Source organism: Cryptomeria japonica, chromosome 2 (assembly GCF_030272615.1).
Source record: "Cryptomeria japonica chromosome 2, Sugi_1.0, whole genome shotgun sequence".
NCBI classification, from domain to species: domain Eukaryota; kingdom Viridiplantae; phylum Streptophyta; class Pinopsida; order Cupressales; family Cupressaceae; genus Cryptomeria; species Cryptomeria japonica.
The window spans coordinates 329,002,456-329,019,920 of NC_081406.1; the positions used below are offsets into that span (position 1 = coordinate 329,002,456).

Here is a 17,465-nt window from a genome sequence, read left to right on the forward strand (position 1 = left end):
CAAGACCGAGTGGCTTTCCTTTCTAACATCAAAGATCAACTTATTTGGTGCCCTTCTAAATCGGGAAACTACTCTGTTAAAGAAGGATATTTTGTTGTTCAACAAATGGCCAATCAAAATATTCCTCATCGGGCCTTTTTGTTCTGTTGGAATAAATTAGTATTACCTAAAGCTAGTGTTTTTTCCTGGCTCGCGCTGCAAATATAATTTTGACTAGTGATCGTTTAGTCAAATTTAATATTGCAACCTCCTTTTCTTGTGTCTTATGTGGTAAAGTTATTGAAGATGTCAATCATCTTTTCTTCATTGTGAGTTTACGAGTAGTTGTTGGCATTTTGTCCTCCAAAAGTTATCTCTTTCATTCCCTTTACCTTTATCTTTATGGGACATGTTTCAGTCTTGACCAGTTTTCTATTCATCTTCTCTATTTGCTTGTTTGTGGTTTATAATTCGCTCTTCAGTCATATGGGCCATTTGGTGGGAAAGAAACAAGCGCATTTTTAGATGAGACTCATTGGATTTATCGGTTGTTCTTGGGATTTTGGAAAGAAGTATTATTGAGCAAGTTAATGCTCATGTTCAGAAATATTTTAATATGAATTCAAAATTCTCTTCTTGGGATAATTTTATGATATCTTCTTGGAAAAATATCATTATTCCTGTATCACCCACCTTTCCAAGGATTCAGAAAACACCTGTAGACAGAAACTCCATAAAATGGCATCCTCCTAATGCCTCTTTTTGTAAATTGAATTTTGATGGATCCTCCCATGGAAATCCTAGTGATTCGGGAATAGGGATAGTTTTTCGTGATCATTTGGGTTCTTTATTAGCATTAAAAGCTATGCCAATTTCTCCTGGCACAAATAATATGGTCGAGGCTTGTGCTCTTTTAGAAGGTCTTGTTATGGCTAAGGATTTGAATTTCAAATACCTTCATATTGAAGGTGATTCAACTATTGTCATTAATGCTTGCAAGGCAAGAAAAGCTGATAATTAGCATTTCTGGTATATTCTTGAACAAATATGGACTCTTCTTGATACGTTTGAGCACCTCATCATCTCACATGTTTATCGTGAAGGTAATGCATTGGCTGATTGCCTCGCTAATATGGGTTGTGACAAAACTGTTATTGATTCCTCTCAATTGGGGGGTGAGTTGATGAGCTTCCCAAACCTATTAAGTATAGTCTGTAGAGAGTTGAGTATTTAATCTTTCTTATTATATGATTGCTTGTTTATACGAGTTGATATTCTCTTCTCTTGGTGATGTATTTCTTTTCATAATTCCATTTGGTTTTGATTTGAGGTACTTTGCTTTACTTGATCATCACTTGGCATTCATTAATGATGAGTTGGTTGTTATTGATGTTGTTCGTGTGTTTGGTACTCTCTTCTGGTGCGAAATCTGGAGATATTGATTTTCACATTGGGAATCCGTCCTTCATATGCCATTTAAAGTTTGGCGTAGCGTTGTTTTCATGATTATCTTTGTACGTCGCTTCTTTTGGTTTGTTAGATTTTTATGATATATCTCCTCTTTCTTTTCATTTACGACATAAAAATTTTGGGCTTCATTTGTCTCTAGCATTTCCGCATTCACCTCTTCTCCTTTGGCATTTGTCTATAATGGTGGACTGCAGATCTCATGTCGTTGGTGTCAGTCATGTTTTGGAACCTTGCGTTTCTTGTAAATTCTCTACGTTCTGTAGTATATATATATATTTTGGTTGCAGTTGTTTTTTGGTGCAGGGGCGTGTCAATTCTGGTTGCAGGAGTTCTTTGTTGCAGGGCCTTCAAGATATCCCAGGAACCTATTTTGTAAATAAGCTTGCATGCTCCTATTCTGTAAAATGAGCTTGCATGCTCCTATTTGTAAATGAGCCTGCATGCTCCTTTGTTGATCTTTATTTTGTAACTAGCTCCGGCTAGAGGATTGTTCACTACTTCTCTTATATAGTCATGTTGATGAGCAATGACCAGAGTTTTTCTTGCTGTTTCTTTTCTCTGGGAGCTCAGTTTGAATCAGTTTTTAAATATATTGTAAAAATTATATATTATTAATAAAATATATCAAGTGGCATTGCCACCTTGTCAAAAAAAATAAAAATAAATATAAAATTATATATATATATACGTCTGTTTATTTTAATTAATATTAGATGAGAAAAATATTACATATGTTAACTATCTATTATAATTTTTTATATTATAGAAAAATATAAATTATATATAAAAATAGCAATAAATGTTAAATATATAATACTTAATATCTAATTAATTAAAAATAAATACAATAATTAACATTATATAAGCTATAATATATAATGATAAATTGAATTTACTAATTTTATATAATCTAAAAAATCTTCATGTTTAAAAACATGTAGAACACACAACAACAAATTAAAAACTATAAATCAGATGACTTGTTTTGACAATATGATTCCTCCTTTAGTCATTAAAATTTCACATATAATTTTTTTTATTAAGCTTTGTCTCATTCAACAATGTTTGCATTGGAAAACAATCAAATATTATTTGTAAAAGTAAATAATAAAAAAAATATAAAATTAAAATGTATTCTCATAGCTAGTATGCTAGTATGCAATGATTTAAATATATTGTTTACATATCAAATAAGTGAAAATGGGAATGCGGCGGCGATTGAACAAAGAAAAATATTTTAGTCATTAAAAATTTATTATAATATACCTGTTGCACAAACGGTCCTCTCAGACAAAGCACTAAAAAATATTTACGAAACCCTTTTCTAATTTTACTTTTGATTGTGTGGTCATTTCTCATGACCCAAAATCTCTATTTTCTCTCGACGAAAACCATCTCTATTTTCGCCATTAGTTGTAGGAAAAATCCATGTTGATGAAAACGAATGGTGTAGATACATTCAATGGTCTTGCACTCTACGCAGACGATATTGATCGTTGATTGTCCAACTTAACTCGATGCCCTCACATAAGAAACGCCTTTGGCGTAATTATAGTGATGTTTTCTTTTATTGTACATAGAGAATATAAATGTGAGCAATTTACAAAATGAAAATATGGCATCACTTTAACAAAGCAAACCCCACATTGTAATTGTACATGGTTTCTCGCCAAATTATGAGAGATTATATTTCATGTAAGGCCTATGTCCATAAAAAATGTCGCTATGCTACCCAAACATGGATCTTAGGTTCACATGGCCTATTAGGCAAGATATTCTTCACTACATAGTTGGTGTAAATTATCTTCTGTGAATTTAATGAATTTCACAATCGCGAAATGCATTCTTACATAACAGGGATGTTGGGTGCCATCACAAATACAGTTTGAAATTTACTAACAAAACAATCATGCAAATGCTTGAAAGTTGAAGGAGGTTGATTATTATTATATTAAAAGAAAGTGACTTCTCTCCTATCTTAAAAGAATAGCTTTTCTTTATGCTTAATTATTTTTAATTATTTCTGCAACTATAATCTTTCATTTTTATCACATCCCCATGATAAATAGGACAAAAGTTTATTAATGACTTACTATTTTAGTGAAATTTATTGGCAACATTCCATAAACACATTCAAAATTGGTGGATGTAATTAAGTTAAGAAAATTTGAGCATAACAAAGTTTTTAAGAAGGATTTATAGTGATTATTATCTTGTTGGAATTTGAAAGGTTATTTCAAGAGCATAACAAGATTTTTAAGAAGGGTTTATAGTGATTACTTTAATGATATTTTTTGAAAAATATAACATTACAATTAAGTATGTTTATATAAAATGTCATTATGTAGAAATGTTAACTATGAATAATTATTATATTGTTAATTTTAAATACAAACAATAAATACCTCTATCTTAAGTAATTACATATGAATAAAAGTTAAATTTCAATCAAAGATATCTCTTAGCGTACTTTACATATATTTCTTCAAAGAAAGATATACTAGTTATATCTATTTTTATAAACATTTAAAAAATTACACATTCTATCTTTCTAATAAAAGATTTGTTGTTAAAGTCAATATTTATTAATATTATAAATTCCACCTTTAAACGACCTCATTAAAACGATTATTGACACTTTATATAATGACAAATTAAAATATATTGAGTGAAGATTTGATGTAAAAGTTTTGTATTATAAAACACTAAAATAATCTTTTATATTACATATAAATCAACAATATGTTAATAAAATCACTATCATTACACACTTTTTACAGATTTTTGATAATAAAAATATTAAAATATATTATAAAATTTTAAGGGAAGAAAAATACAATTCCATACTTGGTAGGTATACCGATTCTTCCCATTCAAAATTGAATTGAGAGATTGCCGGGTCGGATTGACGACATCAAATACTTTTCTTTCATTTCATTTCATTCAAAATTGATTTGATTGGTTTGCACGTCGCTGAAACGTTCACAAGCACACGCCAACATTTCCAAATTATTTCCAGCAATGCAATCAAGAAGAAATATACACGATTAGGTTGTTGTTGATCAAATGCGTGGGAAAATCGTTTATTTCATCCGGATCCCACAAGCTGAAAGGGCTGGATAGGGCGGACACTCCATCATTTGCGGTAAGCTCTTTCAACAGCATCTGCATAAAGTTTTGGATTGAAGTCAATTGAATCATTTCACCATTTCAATTCTGTTTTTTTTAAATGAATTTCCTTGAGCAAGATCCAACTAGGCCGACACACCGCTTCCAATATGGAATTCATTCAACAAGGAACAAATAGTAATAAGATACATCACATATCATAAAGGTCTCGGGTCTTACAAACTGTGTAGCAGGTGCGAATACAATTCATTTTCCCAGGTCCAATAGACCAACTGATAAAGGGAGAAACACACACATAAATATGCCTGATGCATTTTGTATCACAGAAATTGGACTCCTGCAGAATTGTTGATTATTGGTTCCTTATGACCATACACCCTAGTGTAATCTTATCTAAATTATTGCATTCCTTTTATGTTTGCCCACAATTACAGAGCCCTCGGCGGAGAACACGAAGAACCACCCTAAATGTTCCTAATGAGATCAAGAAGGACATGCTTTTCATTGAGTCCCATGGGCCGAGCCTAGTTATAAGGCAGAGCATTGTCAAATGGGAGAATGATAGTGCAAGTTTATATGTAGGCATATATTCTGTGCTAAAAAAATGATAGTAAAATTGAGGTTGGGTACAAGTCTGAAGAAAATTTTCGTAGAACAGATGCCCCTTGGATGTAGCTTTTCAACCAAATAATAATGAAAACTTGTAGTACATTGAAAGTTGTGAGGATCTTTATGCAACTAGTGGAAACTTTGCTGCTTGAGACTGTACATCGCCAGCTGAAGGTCCAATTGTCCCATTGATTTGTTCAATAAAATAACGCACAAGTCTAAAAATAAATTTTTAGGCTGAATCTGAAGAAATTCCTTACAGGGCACATACTGTTATTAAAGTAAAATAGGAGTACAAGAAAGCACAAGAACAGTACTAAGATATTTAGAAAATATTCTGAAGCAAAACTAACTCATATAAAAGTAATTGTTCAACACAGTGCATTGAAAATAAAACTTCTTTAGAAAGATATGGTTCACCGACCAGGACGTAGGCCACTTCAAAGAGCAGTATGGACATGTTGCTTGTCCAAAGCATGTGTTGACGTGCTTTACGCATCATAATGCTTACAAATCGTTCACTTATGGGCCAAGGACCTTTTAATGTTTACATTTCCTTTGTTATGATCTGTTTTCTTTTGATGTGGGATACTAAGTTTTCAAGAGTGCATAAAAAAAAAAAAACTGTTTGGGAAAATATGGACACCGACCAAGGATCTAGATGACTTCCAAGAGCAGTATGGACATGGCAGATGAGCCAACGCATAATTTTTTAATGCTCTTCCCGTAATGCTCCCAAAGCTTGCCTTCCCATAAGGCTGAAAGGCCTATTCTTAGTTATTTTTTCTTCGTTATGATCTGTTTCCTTTTTCATGTAGATAATGGGAGGATTCTTATCGCCCTTATTTCGAAATATACTTTGTGACTCCCTAGCTTACCTAAATGCTCTACGATGCTCTCTAACTTCTGCATTGCGACAAGACTCTCTGTAACTCCCCACACCTGATGTTTTATTTATTATTACTAACTCGTTAGAACGAGATTCTGAGTAACTCCTAATACAAAATTAATAATTTCTTCTTCATTATGGCTTCTAATAATTCTTTGCTTCAATGTCATTGGCATGAAACAATTATTCTCGGTCTACAACTAACATGTCTAAAAAATTACAGATAAACTACGAAGTACAAAGTTATTGAGGTTTTGAGTATTTTACCACTACAACATAGTATCATAAGAATAACAGCGCTAGTGATACTATTTTTCTCTGTGCCAATATTAGATATTATCAGGTAGTGGGACCCACCCACGTTTTGTATATAATTGGAAAGATCACTTTTGGGGTCATTGGCTAATCCACTCTATTGGGCAGTTGGTCCACCAGCTCATCTTTTCGGTCAATGTATACAGTTTCAATAGATGAGATTGTTTGGCAGGATTTGGTATGTATGGTTTCTTATTTTAAAATGGTTTTAGCTTTGTCGCAATTACAAGAAGTTTTAAGTTGGGATTGTAATAATGGTATTGAAACGCTATGGGAAGAAGCCAACATTATGAAGAGTTCTTGTGGGGAGCATTGCAGTAAACATTTTATCGATTCACTGTAATGTGAAATTAAATTATTAAATAGAAACAGAAATTGAAATTGAGGATTGCTGCATATTCTATAGAGTGAGTATGAAGGTCAAAACTTTGTTGGAACCAGAAGCTGAATGCTACAAATGGTAGGAGGAGATGCCAAAAAAGATAACAATACAAAAATGAAACATTATATGTGTGACTTGTACTGTTGACCATGGGGATCAGTTACATAGTTGAGTGATCAAGGATTCAAGAGAATGACATTGCTAATCAGTATTAACTTCATTTTTTTATGGTAAGGGCAGAAGGATTTCTACTGAACTATCTAATACCGACATGTTGCATGTGATGGGAGTTTTGCAGCTTTTTTAGGCTCTATTTGACCTCGTAATGGTTAGGTTTTTTTCTCCCTCCAGTTTGGTTGCTGGCTACGAGTCTCGAAATGCATCATGCTAGTATCATAACAAATATGATAATTTCCAAGAATAATAGTGGGTAGTAATGGGCCACCATAATAAAGGCAGATGTTAACTACTACCCACCTTTTTGTAAACTCTACCACAATAATAACGACTCATTGGTTGGGTGGACAAAAGATCACCACATGGGTAAAGGCCTCAATTATTATTATTAGGGCCAGATATTTAATTGTGTATCTTATGTATCACCGGCAAGTCTATATTTTCCTAGGAAGAATGGAACATACGCCCTTGTTTTTTTTTTTTTTTTTGTTTTCTGTTTTGATGTGTTTGATAGAAGAAGATGGGAGTATAGAAGAGTATAACAATATATAGATTTATTGCAGCAAATTAACAAAGGAAATAACTTGCAAAGACAATATTTCAAATCCTCACAACCAACTATAATTTGAAAGTACAATAAAGTAGCAAAAACTAGAGATACCTGGATGATAAAATCTCATTACAATCAAATATTCAACATACCCATTTGTTGATTACATAAATATTGAGCAATGACAGCAAAGACCAGCAAACTGGTGCCCAAAAACCCTAGGTGCGACCCTCAAACTCCACCAAAAGGGACAGCCTGATGAGGAACTGATCGGACAAGGTCTGAATGCCACAAATTTCCAAAATGATCACTCCAAACCCCAATCACTTTACCCAAAAAGTCTCACACCATCTATAGCATATGATACAACCTGCAAGAATGAAGACATATCTGCTCAATAAGCTCCAAATACCATTCCCATCTACTCTAAATAAACTCTCCTGAATCTGTCCTGTAATCTCAATGAGTCTGAATGAAGATATTAATCGACTATGAAGTCCAGTTGTGATTCCTGTATGAAACAACAAAGTAATCTTCTAGATTGGGTCTTTCAACAATGTATAAGATGCTCCTTGCAAGGGTTTTCATCCTCACAAAGCCTTAGGATGAACAAGTTCAACCAGCAAGAGAAATCTCCAAAATAACATATCCAAGCATGACCAAATGAGCTCCCAAACTTCACTTTAATAGGCTCTTCAAAACCCATGCCCAAGACAAGGAGTCCCTTTTTAATTTAATTTAAAAATCCTTATGTCTCCCAAAAGTGGTGCTCATTCCAACAAGACCCCCTTAATTAAATATTTGCACTTTATTATTTGGGCACCCATATAGTCCTTAATTAAATATATTAAAATAACGATAAAGTTAAATATTTAATTTAACTTTATAACTTATCGTTATTAAAATTAAAAGCACTGGACTATATCAAATATCAAGATAATTGCATCCACCGACAAAACTAAAAATAGTAACATTGACAACTGGCTTAGTCAGTGCTTGGGCTAACTTATTAAAAATAGTAAGTATGAGAAAACTATCCAAAACCACTCCAAAAAGGGGTGTTATGCATGTATCAACCTCTTGAGCTCATTAGAACACCTGTCATTGCCAAACTATTGGATCAAACTGTCATCATGAGTCCCCTAACCCTAATTTATTAGTCTACAAGAACTTGCTAAATAGGCTAATAGTCCACATGTTGATAGTTAGGAAGGGGGCATTATAGCCCGCACTCCCAAAATTGCTTCTTCCCAAGCAATTATATTCAATCATACTTTTATTTTTTCTCTAAGAACATTCCCATAGAACTTTTCGAATTCCTGCTTAAAATATTTCATTTAAGTCATTAATAAAGTGATTTTTTAATATTTCCTTTTAATTTTCACTTAACTTATTTTATTGAATCAATTAAACAAAGATATCTCTAAAATATTACTTTATTGGACAACTTAAAATAACTATTTTAATTTATTCACTTATATTCTGACCTTAGCTTGTGGGAATCAGTGTTCCACGGGCGTCCGGGGACGGGGGGACGGGGGGACGAGGGGGACGCGTCTCGGGGACGGGGGGACCAAGGGCCTAAATTTGGGGACGGCGGGGGGACGGCGGGGGGGGCGGCGGGGGGGTGGTGCTCATATATATACATATAGTACTTGAAAAACTAGTTTTGAAAAGATGTATAACAGTATAACAGTATAAGAATTAGATTTCAAATGAAACTATAGGAAATACCAAGATTACTTAGATTAGTGATACGTAACTAATTGCTAATTGCTAAAACTAAAAGTAAATAAAATTTGACAAATGAAATTGTCAAATTGGAGATTTCTCATTTCTATCATATGAATATCGAAAAAGGAAAACGAAAAATATGAATATCTGATGCCATTGCAAAGTCTATAATAATAAAGATGATTACATGATTCATCATTACAATGAGTAGCCAAATACAAATACGTGTAGCAATAGCATTACAAAAGAGACGAGTCAAATACAAAATGACAAAACTGAAAAGTGAAAACTCAAACTGTAGCTAATGGAGGCCTCTAATCATCTGCAAACTCCTCCTCACTGGAACTGCTGGACTCCTGAGGATCAAGGTCCCTCAAGCTCACACCAACTAGCCCTGCATCTGAAGTGGTAGGATCATCCTCATCAATCTGTGAAGGCTCCTCTGGCTCTACATCCCATCGTGCCGCTGGACTCTCCTTGTACATAAGTGTCTTGCGGTCAATGAGACGCAAAGCACTATGTACAGCCACAAGCTTCTCGGCTCTCTTAGAGGTAAGTCTGTTCCTCTTAAGAGAGTGGATGAAGCTATATGTAGACCAGTTCCTCTCAGCAGCTGAAGAACTGGAAACCTGGGATAGCAGACGGATGGCTAGAGTGGTGGTCAAAGATTTCGGGCCATGACATTTCCACCACAAAAGTGGGTCCTCCTGTGCCATAATGTCTATATCCATCTTTGCTGCATCTGAATAACCTCTAAGAGTGGCAAATCTTCCCCACTCAGTGCGTATTGTACCGGCATCTCTGGAATCAAACATCTTCTCTATGCACCTAAAGAAACCTGCCTTCACCTCATCATCCTCAATCGGTGTCGTTCTACCCGGTCTAGCCTTGTACCACTTAGGATTCAAGGCAAAGGCAGCCATATGCAAAGGAGTGTTCAACTTGTCCCATCTACTCTGAATGATAGGCCGGATTTGCTCATTGTAGAATGCTAGAGAGGGGTCCTTCACTCGCACAGCAGCCCGCATCTGGCCAAGCATAGAGTCAATGCACTCATACACCTCTCCAAGGTTAGGTGCATCCCCATCCCCATATCTGATCACCTGGAATACTGGAGAAATGATGGAGACAATGTATTTCGTATCAGTCCAAAACACATCACTCTTCACTATCTCCTTCACCCTTCTCCCCTGCTCTGTCTTGGCCTCAGCCCACCTATTCCACTCATTAGTCATAACCATGAGTTGCAATGCCTCTTGCAACTCAATCATTCTCTCCAAGAGAATGAAATAGGATGCATATCTAGTCTCAACTGGTTTCAAGAACTCCTTCTTCGCGAAGGTCCTGAATAGTGCATGTGAAATGTGGTGGTTGCAGATAAACATCTGCACATCTCTCGCATCGGTGACCACTCCTCTAATCCAGTCAATCTTCCCCATGTCCTTGAGTGCATTGTTCATGGCATGCACACAACATGGGGTCCACCAAATGTGTCTATAGGCTGCCTCAACGAGTCTCCCTGCTGCTCTACACACATATGCTGCATCTGTCACTACTTGGACCACATTTTGTGGCCCAACCTCCTCAATAGCCTCCCTGAGGACCTGAAACTGGAAATCAGCATCTTTACGATGCCCTGTACAATCAACTGCTCTAAGGAAGTATGGGCCCTCTGCACATGTGACCATGATGTTGATGAGTGGACGATGGCTAATGTTCGTCCACCCATCCATAACTATGCTGCACCCCAATGCCACCCAACATGCCTTCATCTTCTCCATCAAAATATTGATCTTGGAATAGCTTTTATCCAAGATCGAGGTCCTCATTTTCGTCTCCCTTGGTGGCACATAAGATGGTCCTCCCTTGGCCACCATATCTATCATCTTCCTATAATAAGGAGACCGTGAAACATGAAATGGAATGCCATTGGCAAAGAAGAAATTGCCAATGGATTCATCTATCTCATCTCTCAGCTGCACATTAAACATATCAGCAATGGGGTTGCTCTGTGGTGTATGCAACTTACGTTTCCCAGTCCTGGCAACAGTAGAAGTGGAAGTAGATGGAGATCCAAACATCATTCCTCCCGCCTGCGAAGCATGATAAGTATGTGGCACTGGCACATTCCGGCTGTCGTGAAGTGATGCCCTAGCAGACAAAGTAGTAGGCATTGAAATATTTGTGTCATCTGGAACCCCCCAAAGCCTGTTAAACTCAATTCTGTACTGTATATTTTTGGGTTCCTCCAAAAACTTACAATGTTTCACGCCTTTTCCTCTCCAAAATAGAAAGTGTGCATTCACCCTGCTAATGCTACCGAACCATTCTCTGTCACAAATATTGCACTTCCACTTCCTTGTTCCCCCACTTGAATGTGATGCAGTGCCTTGTACTGATATTTGTGAAGCAAACTGTTTTAGAGGAGACTTAGGATCAAAATGACCCCTAGCATATGGTGCCAACAACTCTGAAGGGCAACCTGTACTAGCTGCTGCACTTGCCATAGAACTAGATTGGGCTCCAGGATCAGCCCCATGGTCACCCCCCTCATTTTCAGGTTCATATTCTGAATCATTCTCACTATGAGAATGGATTTCCATGTTATCTTGACTCGTGCCTTGGGAGCTCATTGTGAAATTTTCAAATTGACACTGCATTTCACAAAATAAAAATAAAAATAAAAATAAAATCAGCCTTGTTTAACAATATATTTTTAAATTTTTAAATTTTTTTTCCTATTCATCTCAAAATGAGATTTGATGTTGAATCTTGAGGGCAAAATGATGAATCATTTTGCCCTCAAGATTCAACATCAAACCTCATTTTGAGTCTTAAGATGAATAGGGAAAAAAAATTAAAAAAACCAAAAATGACATAGAACAATGAAAATCAGAAAGTAAAACAAACAAAAAAACAAGAAGAAGTTGAAAAACCCTACCTTGTGCTTGAAAAATCTCTCCAAAATGTAGAAGAATCTTCTTCTTCCTCTTCTTCTTGCTTCTTCTAGCTCCTATCACACTTGTAGTCACTTTTCTCACCTCTTCAATCAATCTTCTTCAAGCTGTTCCTCCTCTTCAAGCTGCTGGAAAAAAAATCAGTTTTGCATAATGAGAGTGAAATCCAAACTAAACATGTTTTTGTGTTGTTTTGGGGGGTGGGGTGGGGCCCACGTCCAATTAGGGTTACCCCTTAACCCCCCCCCAAAAGCACATGTCATAAAAATTTAAAAAAAAAATGAAAACTGCGCTTTTTATCCCGTGCGAACGCGGGAGACGCCTGGGCGTCCCCCCGTCCCTCGAGAGACGTCTGGGCGTCTCTCGAGGGACGGGGGGACGCCCAGGCGTCTCCCACGGAGACGCCCAGACGTCCCCCAGGAGACGCCCAGACGTCTCCGCGTCGGGGACGTCTCCCCGTCCCGGCGGAGTTTGGGTGGCGGTGGCGGGACGGCGGGGGACGTCGCGTCCCCGTCCCCGCGTCCCCGAGACGTCTCTGACGGGGGGACGCGCCCAAAAATGGGGGGGACGCGTCCCCGTGGTTCACTGGTGGGAATAAAGTAGGCAAAACGGTCATCTTTGACTACTCCTTGTAAGGGGACATTACAGTCCTCCCTTCCTGAAATTGCTTGTCATGAAGCATGTTGCCCTCATTTTTGTTTTCAAAAATGAAGGACCATTACATGAAATTTTTGTGAAAAAATGAAAATTTTACTCTATGGCACGCTTCTCGAGGCATAATTTCGACTAATCCTTGGACTGGATTAATCCTCAGTCCATCCTTGAACCGCGTTTCGAATTTTGTTGCATTTTGGATTCATTTGCTATGTCTTTCCTTCAATTTCGGGTTTTTTCTCCTTGATTGCAGGTGGGAAATTTCTCTTGAATTGCAAGTTTTAATGATTTCCATTGTTTTGGTTTTTGTAGGGAAATTTTTGGCTAATAACAAGTGCACTTTATTGAAAAATAAGAACTTGTAATTTGCTTTTTTTTTTCCCCCTTGATGTTTTTTGGCTTTTTAAGTTAAAATAGGGATTTTTTGAATAAGTTACAAGTAAACTTGTAATTTTTTTCTAAAACCCCTACTTTAATGTCTTTTGCTTGTAATAGGGATTTTAAACCTCTATTACATATGTGCAAGATATTGAAACTTGTTGTAGGGATTTTATTTTCCCTTTACAAGTAATTTGTAACTTGCACATCTCTCTCCAAAACCCGATTTTGCCTAGAATTGAAATAAAGTGACATTTTAAACTTGCTATTTTGCCCAAAAAACCCGATTTTCTCCATAAAGTGTAAATTGGGGAATTTTAAACTTGTAATTGCATTTTGAAAACCCGATTTTGCCTTGTTGATGGAAAAAGTGAAATTTTAAACTTGCAATTGGATTTTTAAAACCCGATTTTGCCTTGTTGAGAGAAAAGTAACATTTTAAACTTGTTGTTTGCTCTCAAAAACCCGATTTTCCTTATTGCATGCAATTTTAAACTTCTTGTTCTTTTCTAAAAACCCGACCAACAATATTGGAGGATTTTGTTGAAGATTTCCAACGATTTTTGTGGAGAAATTCAAGGAGGAGAAAGGCGTTTTGGATTCCTTGCTATTTTCATGCATTTTCCAACTCTCTTCATGCCATTTGGAAGACATTATCGCTGGTTTTATAGGGTTTTAACAGCAAAAACGTTTTTTGCCAAAACCACAAATTTCTTTCCCAAGTTGCCACGTTTTCATCTCTCCTTTAGGTGTTTTTGTTCTCTATGCTAAGGCGTTGGGGTTTGATGGAGGATTGATCACTTCTCGTGCCATTAAGTTTGCATTTGGTGCCACATTTTTCTGCCCAAGGCGTTTTGTTATTAATTTCTTTTTAAGAGTTCTCCTTCCTTCTTTCAGAGATTGATCATCTTTTTGAAGAGGCATTTTCAGTTTGAAGCAAGGTTTGATTTCTTTTCTTTCTTTGTTTCATTTTCTTGTTTTCTTGTCTTCTTGTTTTTCCTTTCTCGTTGTAAATTTGTATATGATTATTTTGCCCCAAAAATCGGTTTTGTGAAAGAGATTTTCCCCTTGCAAGGCAATTTGTGGATTACATTGTTCTTCCCCATTTTCCCTCTTTACTTGTATTCGGGATTTTGAATCCCGATTGCAAGTTGGATGAAAATAATTGTTCTTTCCTTACGGTTAAAAGAATTTAACCATCTTTGGTTGAAATTCCAAGTTGCAAAGATGAAAAATACCCATTCTTTCAAAATTGGGTTTTCAGAACCGGATTACATGTTGAAAGTTCTTCCCATTTTCTTGAAGACGATCTTCCCAAAATCTTTTCATTTTCACTCATATTCATTTCCATCATCCGTACATACCATTTCATCCACTCATTTCACACCTTCATTCATTTTCTCCATTTAAAGTCTACCTGCGGCTAGCCATCCAGAACCCGAAATTGGTCCAAAATGCACTCAAAAAACACTTGAAAATGAGTTCTAAAGGTCCAATTACAAGTGCAAACTTGTAGTTACCCATTACACATATGAAGTTGCATGTTTGTTCTCCACAATTGCAAGTTAATGCTCTTGTTTTCCCCACACATGTAATGCAACTTCCAAAACCCGAAATTCACTTGTGAGCCCATTTTTGCATCAATTTATCCCTTCCCTTGTCAGTTCGGTTTGCACACACGATCTACCAAATCAATGGATTAAGGCATGGGCCTTATTTTGCAAGAAGATTTCAAGAATGAAGGATGATACAAAGAAGAGATACAACAACAATTCATGGTTGAGAGCATTGAATGTTTTCAAGACAAAGATGGTCATGATATGAAAAGAGGAAGGCAATCCTTTCCCTCCTGAAAAGATAGTACTATCCCAAACAAGAAGATAAGGATACAAGTTCTCGTTCCGGTTCAAGATGTCTTTACCAATCCAGAATACTTCAAGTTCTAGCATCTTGAAGCGACATGAAGATCATCACAGACAAAGGATGATGTAGTTAGAGTCGTGTCTTTGGACACATAGAATAGTTTTAGTTATGCATTTGTAATTTTGTTTTGACAAGTTACATGTAAAAAATAACTTTGTAATTGCGAGTTAACTCATTACTTGCACTTTTGTAATTACATGTAAAGCAACTACAAGTTGTGTTCAATTGGGACTGTAGTTGGAATAAGTCATAGTTAGTTATTGAATAAGTCTTGGTGGTTGAGAGAATCTCTCAAGTTAGTTAGGATCCTCTCACCTTTTTCTCAAGACTCCTTTTCTATAAATATTTGAGGGGGTCTATTGTAATTTTTATCTTTTGGAAAGCAAGCAAAAAAACTTTGCCAAATTTACAGCAAAGAAGTCTTTGAGCTTTCATGTGTAAATTCAAGAATTGAAAGGAATAGAAGGAAATTGCTCAAGCTTTTAGTCTTTGTGCTACATACTTGAGTTTGTGTTCTATATTATCTTTCTTGCAAGTGTTTCTTAAAGAGCTTAATCACATTTGATTTGCAGTCTTTGTGCTGCAAGTATTTGAGGTTCATATAGATTAAGATAAATATTCTGTTGAGAGAAGCTATAAGTCTTTGTGCTTTCACTTGTTCTTAAGAGAATTTAGGAGCAGATTTTGTGAGAAATAGCTGTGTCTTTGAGCTTATACTACTTCCCATTGTTTTAACATATTCCAGTCTTTGAGCTGTTATAATTTGTTCTTGATAGAATTAGTGTAGAAAAGGGTAGATAGGACTTCATATAATCAAGTCTTTGAGCTTGATATTGCTGTCCTGTCCCGAAGGAAGTGACAGAAGTCTTTGAGGTTTCAGGAAACTTCATTTCCTTTCTCTCATTTCATTTCGAAAGTTGCTACTGTTGTTTTATATCAAATCGCTATCACTTTTCTGTGAAGAGAAAATGATATTGTCTTTCTTGAAAGAAGAAGAAAGATTGCTGTCCCATCCTATTTTATTTTCAAAGTTGTAGTTAGATAGGGGGAGCCTTCCCTTAATTAGGAGAGTTTTACTCACACGCTGTGGTTGAAACCACAATTTTGTATATTTCCCCAAGTGTACAAAATTTTCAACCAACAAAGCAATCAAAGGTCTAGATGTTGCAAAATTTGTTGACCTTCTCAAGTAGTGTCTTCTATAGGCAAATCCTTCCATCTAATGAGATACTCCTTTATTTCTCAACTTCTTAGCTTCCTCTCTCTGATGTCCAGAATAGCATTAGGAACCAATTCCATTCTGCCGACCTCATCCAATGGTGGAAGCTGTTGGATATTTTGTCAGTGATGTCAAAGTTGATGATCAAGTTGTACACACTTTGGAGGATTACTCAAGTAATAGAGAATTGAGACTATCTGCCTCGCTGTCGGCTTGAGCTACTTCCCTACCTGGTGGAGCTACTTGCCTACTTGCTTGAGCTACTTGGTAGCTTGGTGGAGCTACTTGCTTGTTTGTTTGAGTTACTTGCTTGTTTGGTTGAGCTTCTTGGGTGTTAGCTTGAGCTGGCTGTTTGTCCATGTCACTTGCCTACTTGTCTATTCGTGAGTGACTCATCACCCGTGGAATTTTGGTGGCCTATTTAAGCTGTTGTGTTATTGGTGGAACATTGGTGTAGTGAATACTTGTTAAATATATGTTATGGGCCTATTTAAGTTGGTGTGTTATGGTAGGTTGTGGTACTATTCTAAAACACCCGTTATTGGGTATATGCATGGTCCTTTGATTTGACTAAGTGCGGGGAAATTTCTGCACTGTGTGAAGACATTAATAAGGGCTGGTATTGTGGCCTCTTTTGGTAGACAATATGTCCAACAAAAACTTGTTTGATTAGATCTCACAAAGTCCTCTTAATATGTGTGTGAGGGCGTTGTCGATTACTTGGTAATAAAGGTTGGTTTTTACATATTATGATGAAGACTTTGACGTTTTTAAAGAAAATCACTAATATCGTGAGATGGTGGAGATACAAAATATTCTACGAGTGTTTCGAATTGAAAATTTGTTTGCACGAATTCATTTTGAGTTCCTAAAATTAGGCTTTCCACCTTTTTGTGAAATGTCTCCTGCTGGTCAAGTTTTAATGCACGAAGAATATGGGTGGTGGGGGTTGAGCAAGTAATAACATAATGCGTTGTATGTATGTAAAAAATAGGGATGATGCGATACTATGTGGGTGTTGAACACTTATACAAGTCACCTTTTTTTGTAAAATAGTGAGTTGCTACATATCGTGGGTGGATATTGGATAGGGGTGTAGC

General features: G+C 36.2%; 2 protein-coding genes across 2 annotated transcripts in view; one reads left to right on the forward strand and one right to left on the reverse strand.

The window, feature by feature from the left end:
- Nucleotides 1–4,309: 4,309 nt before the first annotated feature.
- Nucleotides 4,310–17,465, forward strand: part of LOC131033864 (organic cation/carnitine transporter 7) — a 168,161-nt gene continuing 155,005 nt past the window's right edge. The window contains exon 1 of the mRNA XM_057965157.2: nucleotides 4,310–4,594. The gene's annotated coding sequence lies outside the window, so the exon portion shown is untranslated. The remainder of the gene's footprint in view (nucleotides 4,595–17,465) is intronic.
- Nucleotides 9,349–12,364, reverse strand: LOC131873636 (uncharacterized). The gene is made up of 2 exons (XM_059216638.1): nucleotides 12,176–12,364; nucleotides 9,349–11,888 (listed from the first exon to the last, which is right to left on the reverse strand). The coding sequence occupies exon 2, from the start codon at nucleotides 11,865–11,867 to the stop codon at nucleotides 9,549–9,551; it is 2,319 nt and encodes a 772-aa protein (XP_059072621.1). The 5' UTR covers nucleotides 11,868–11,888; nucleotides 12,176–12,364; the 3' UTR covers nucleotides 9,349–9,548.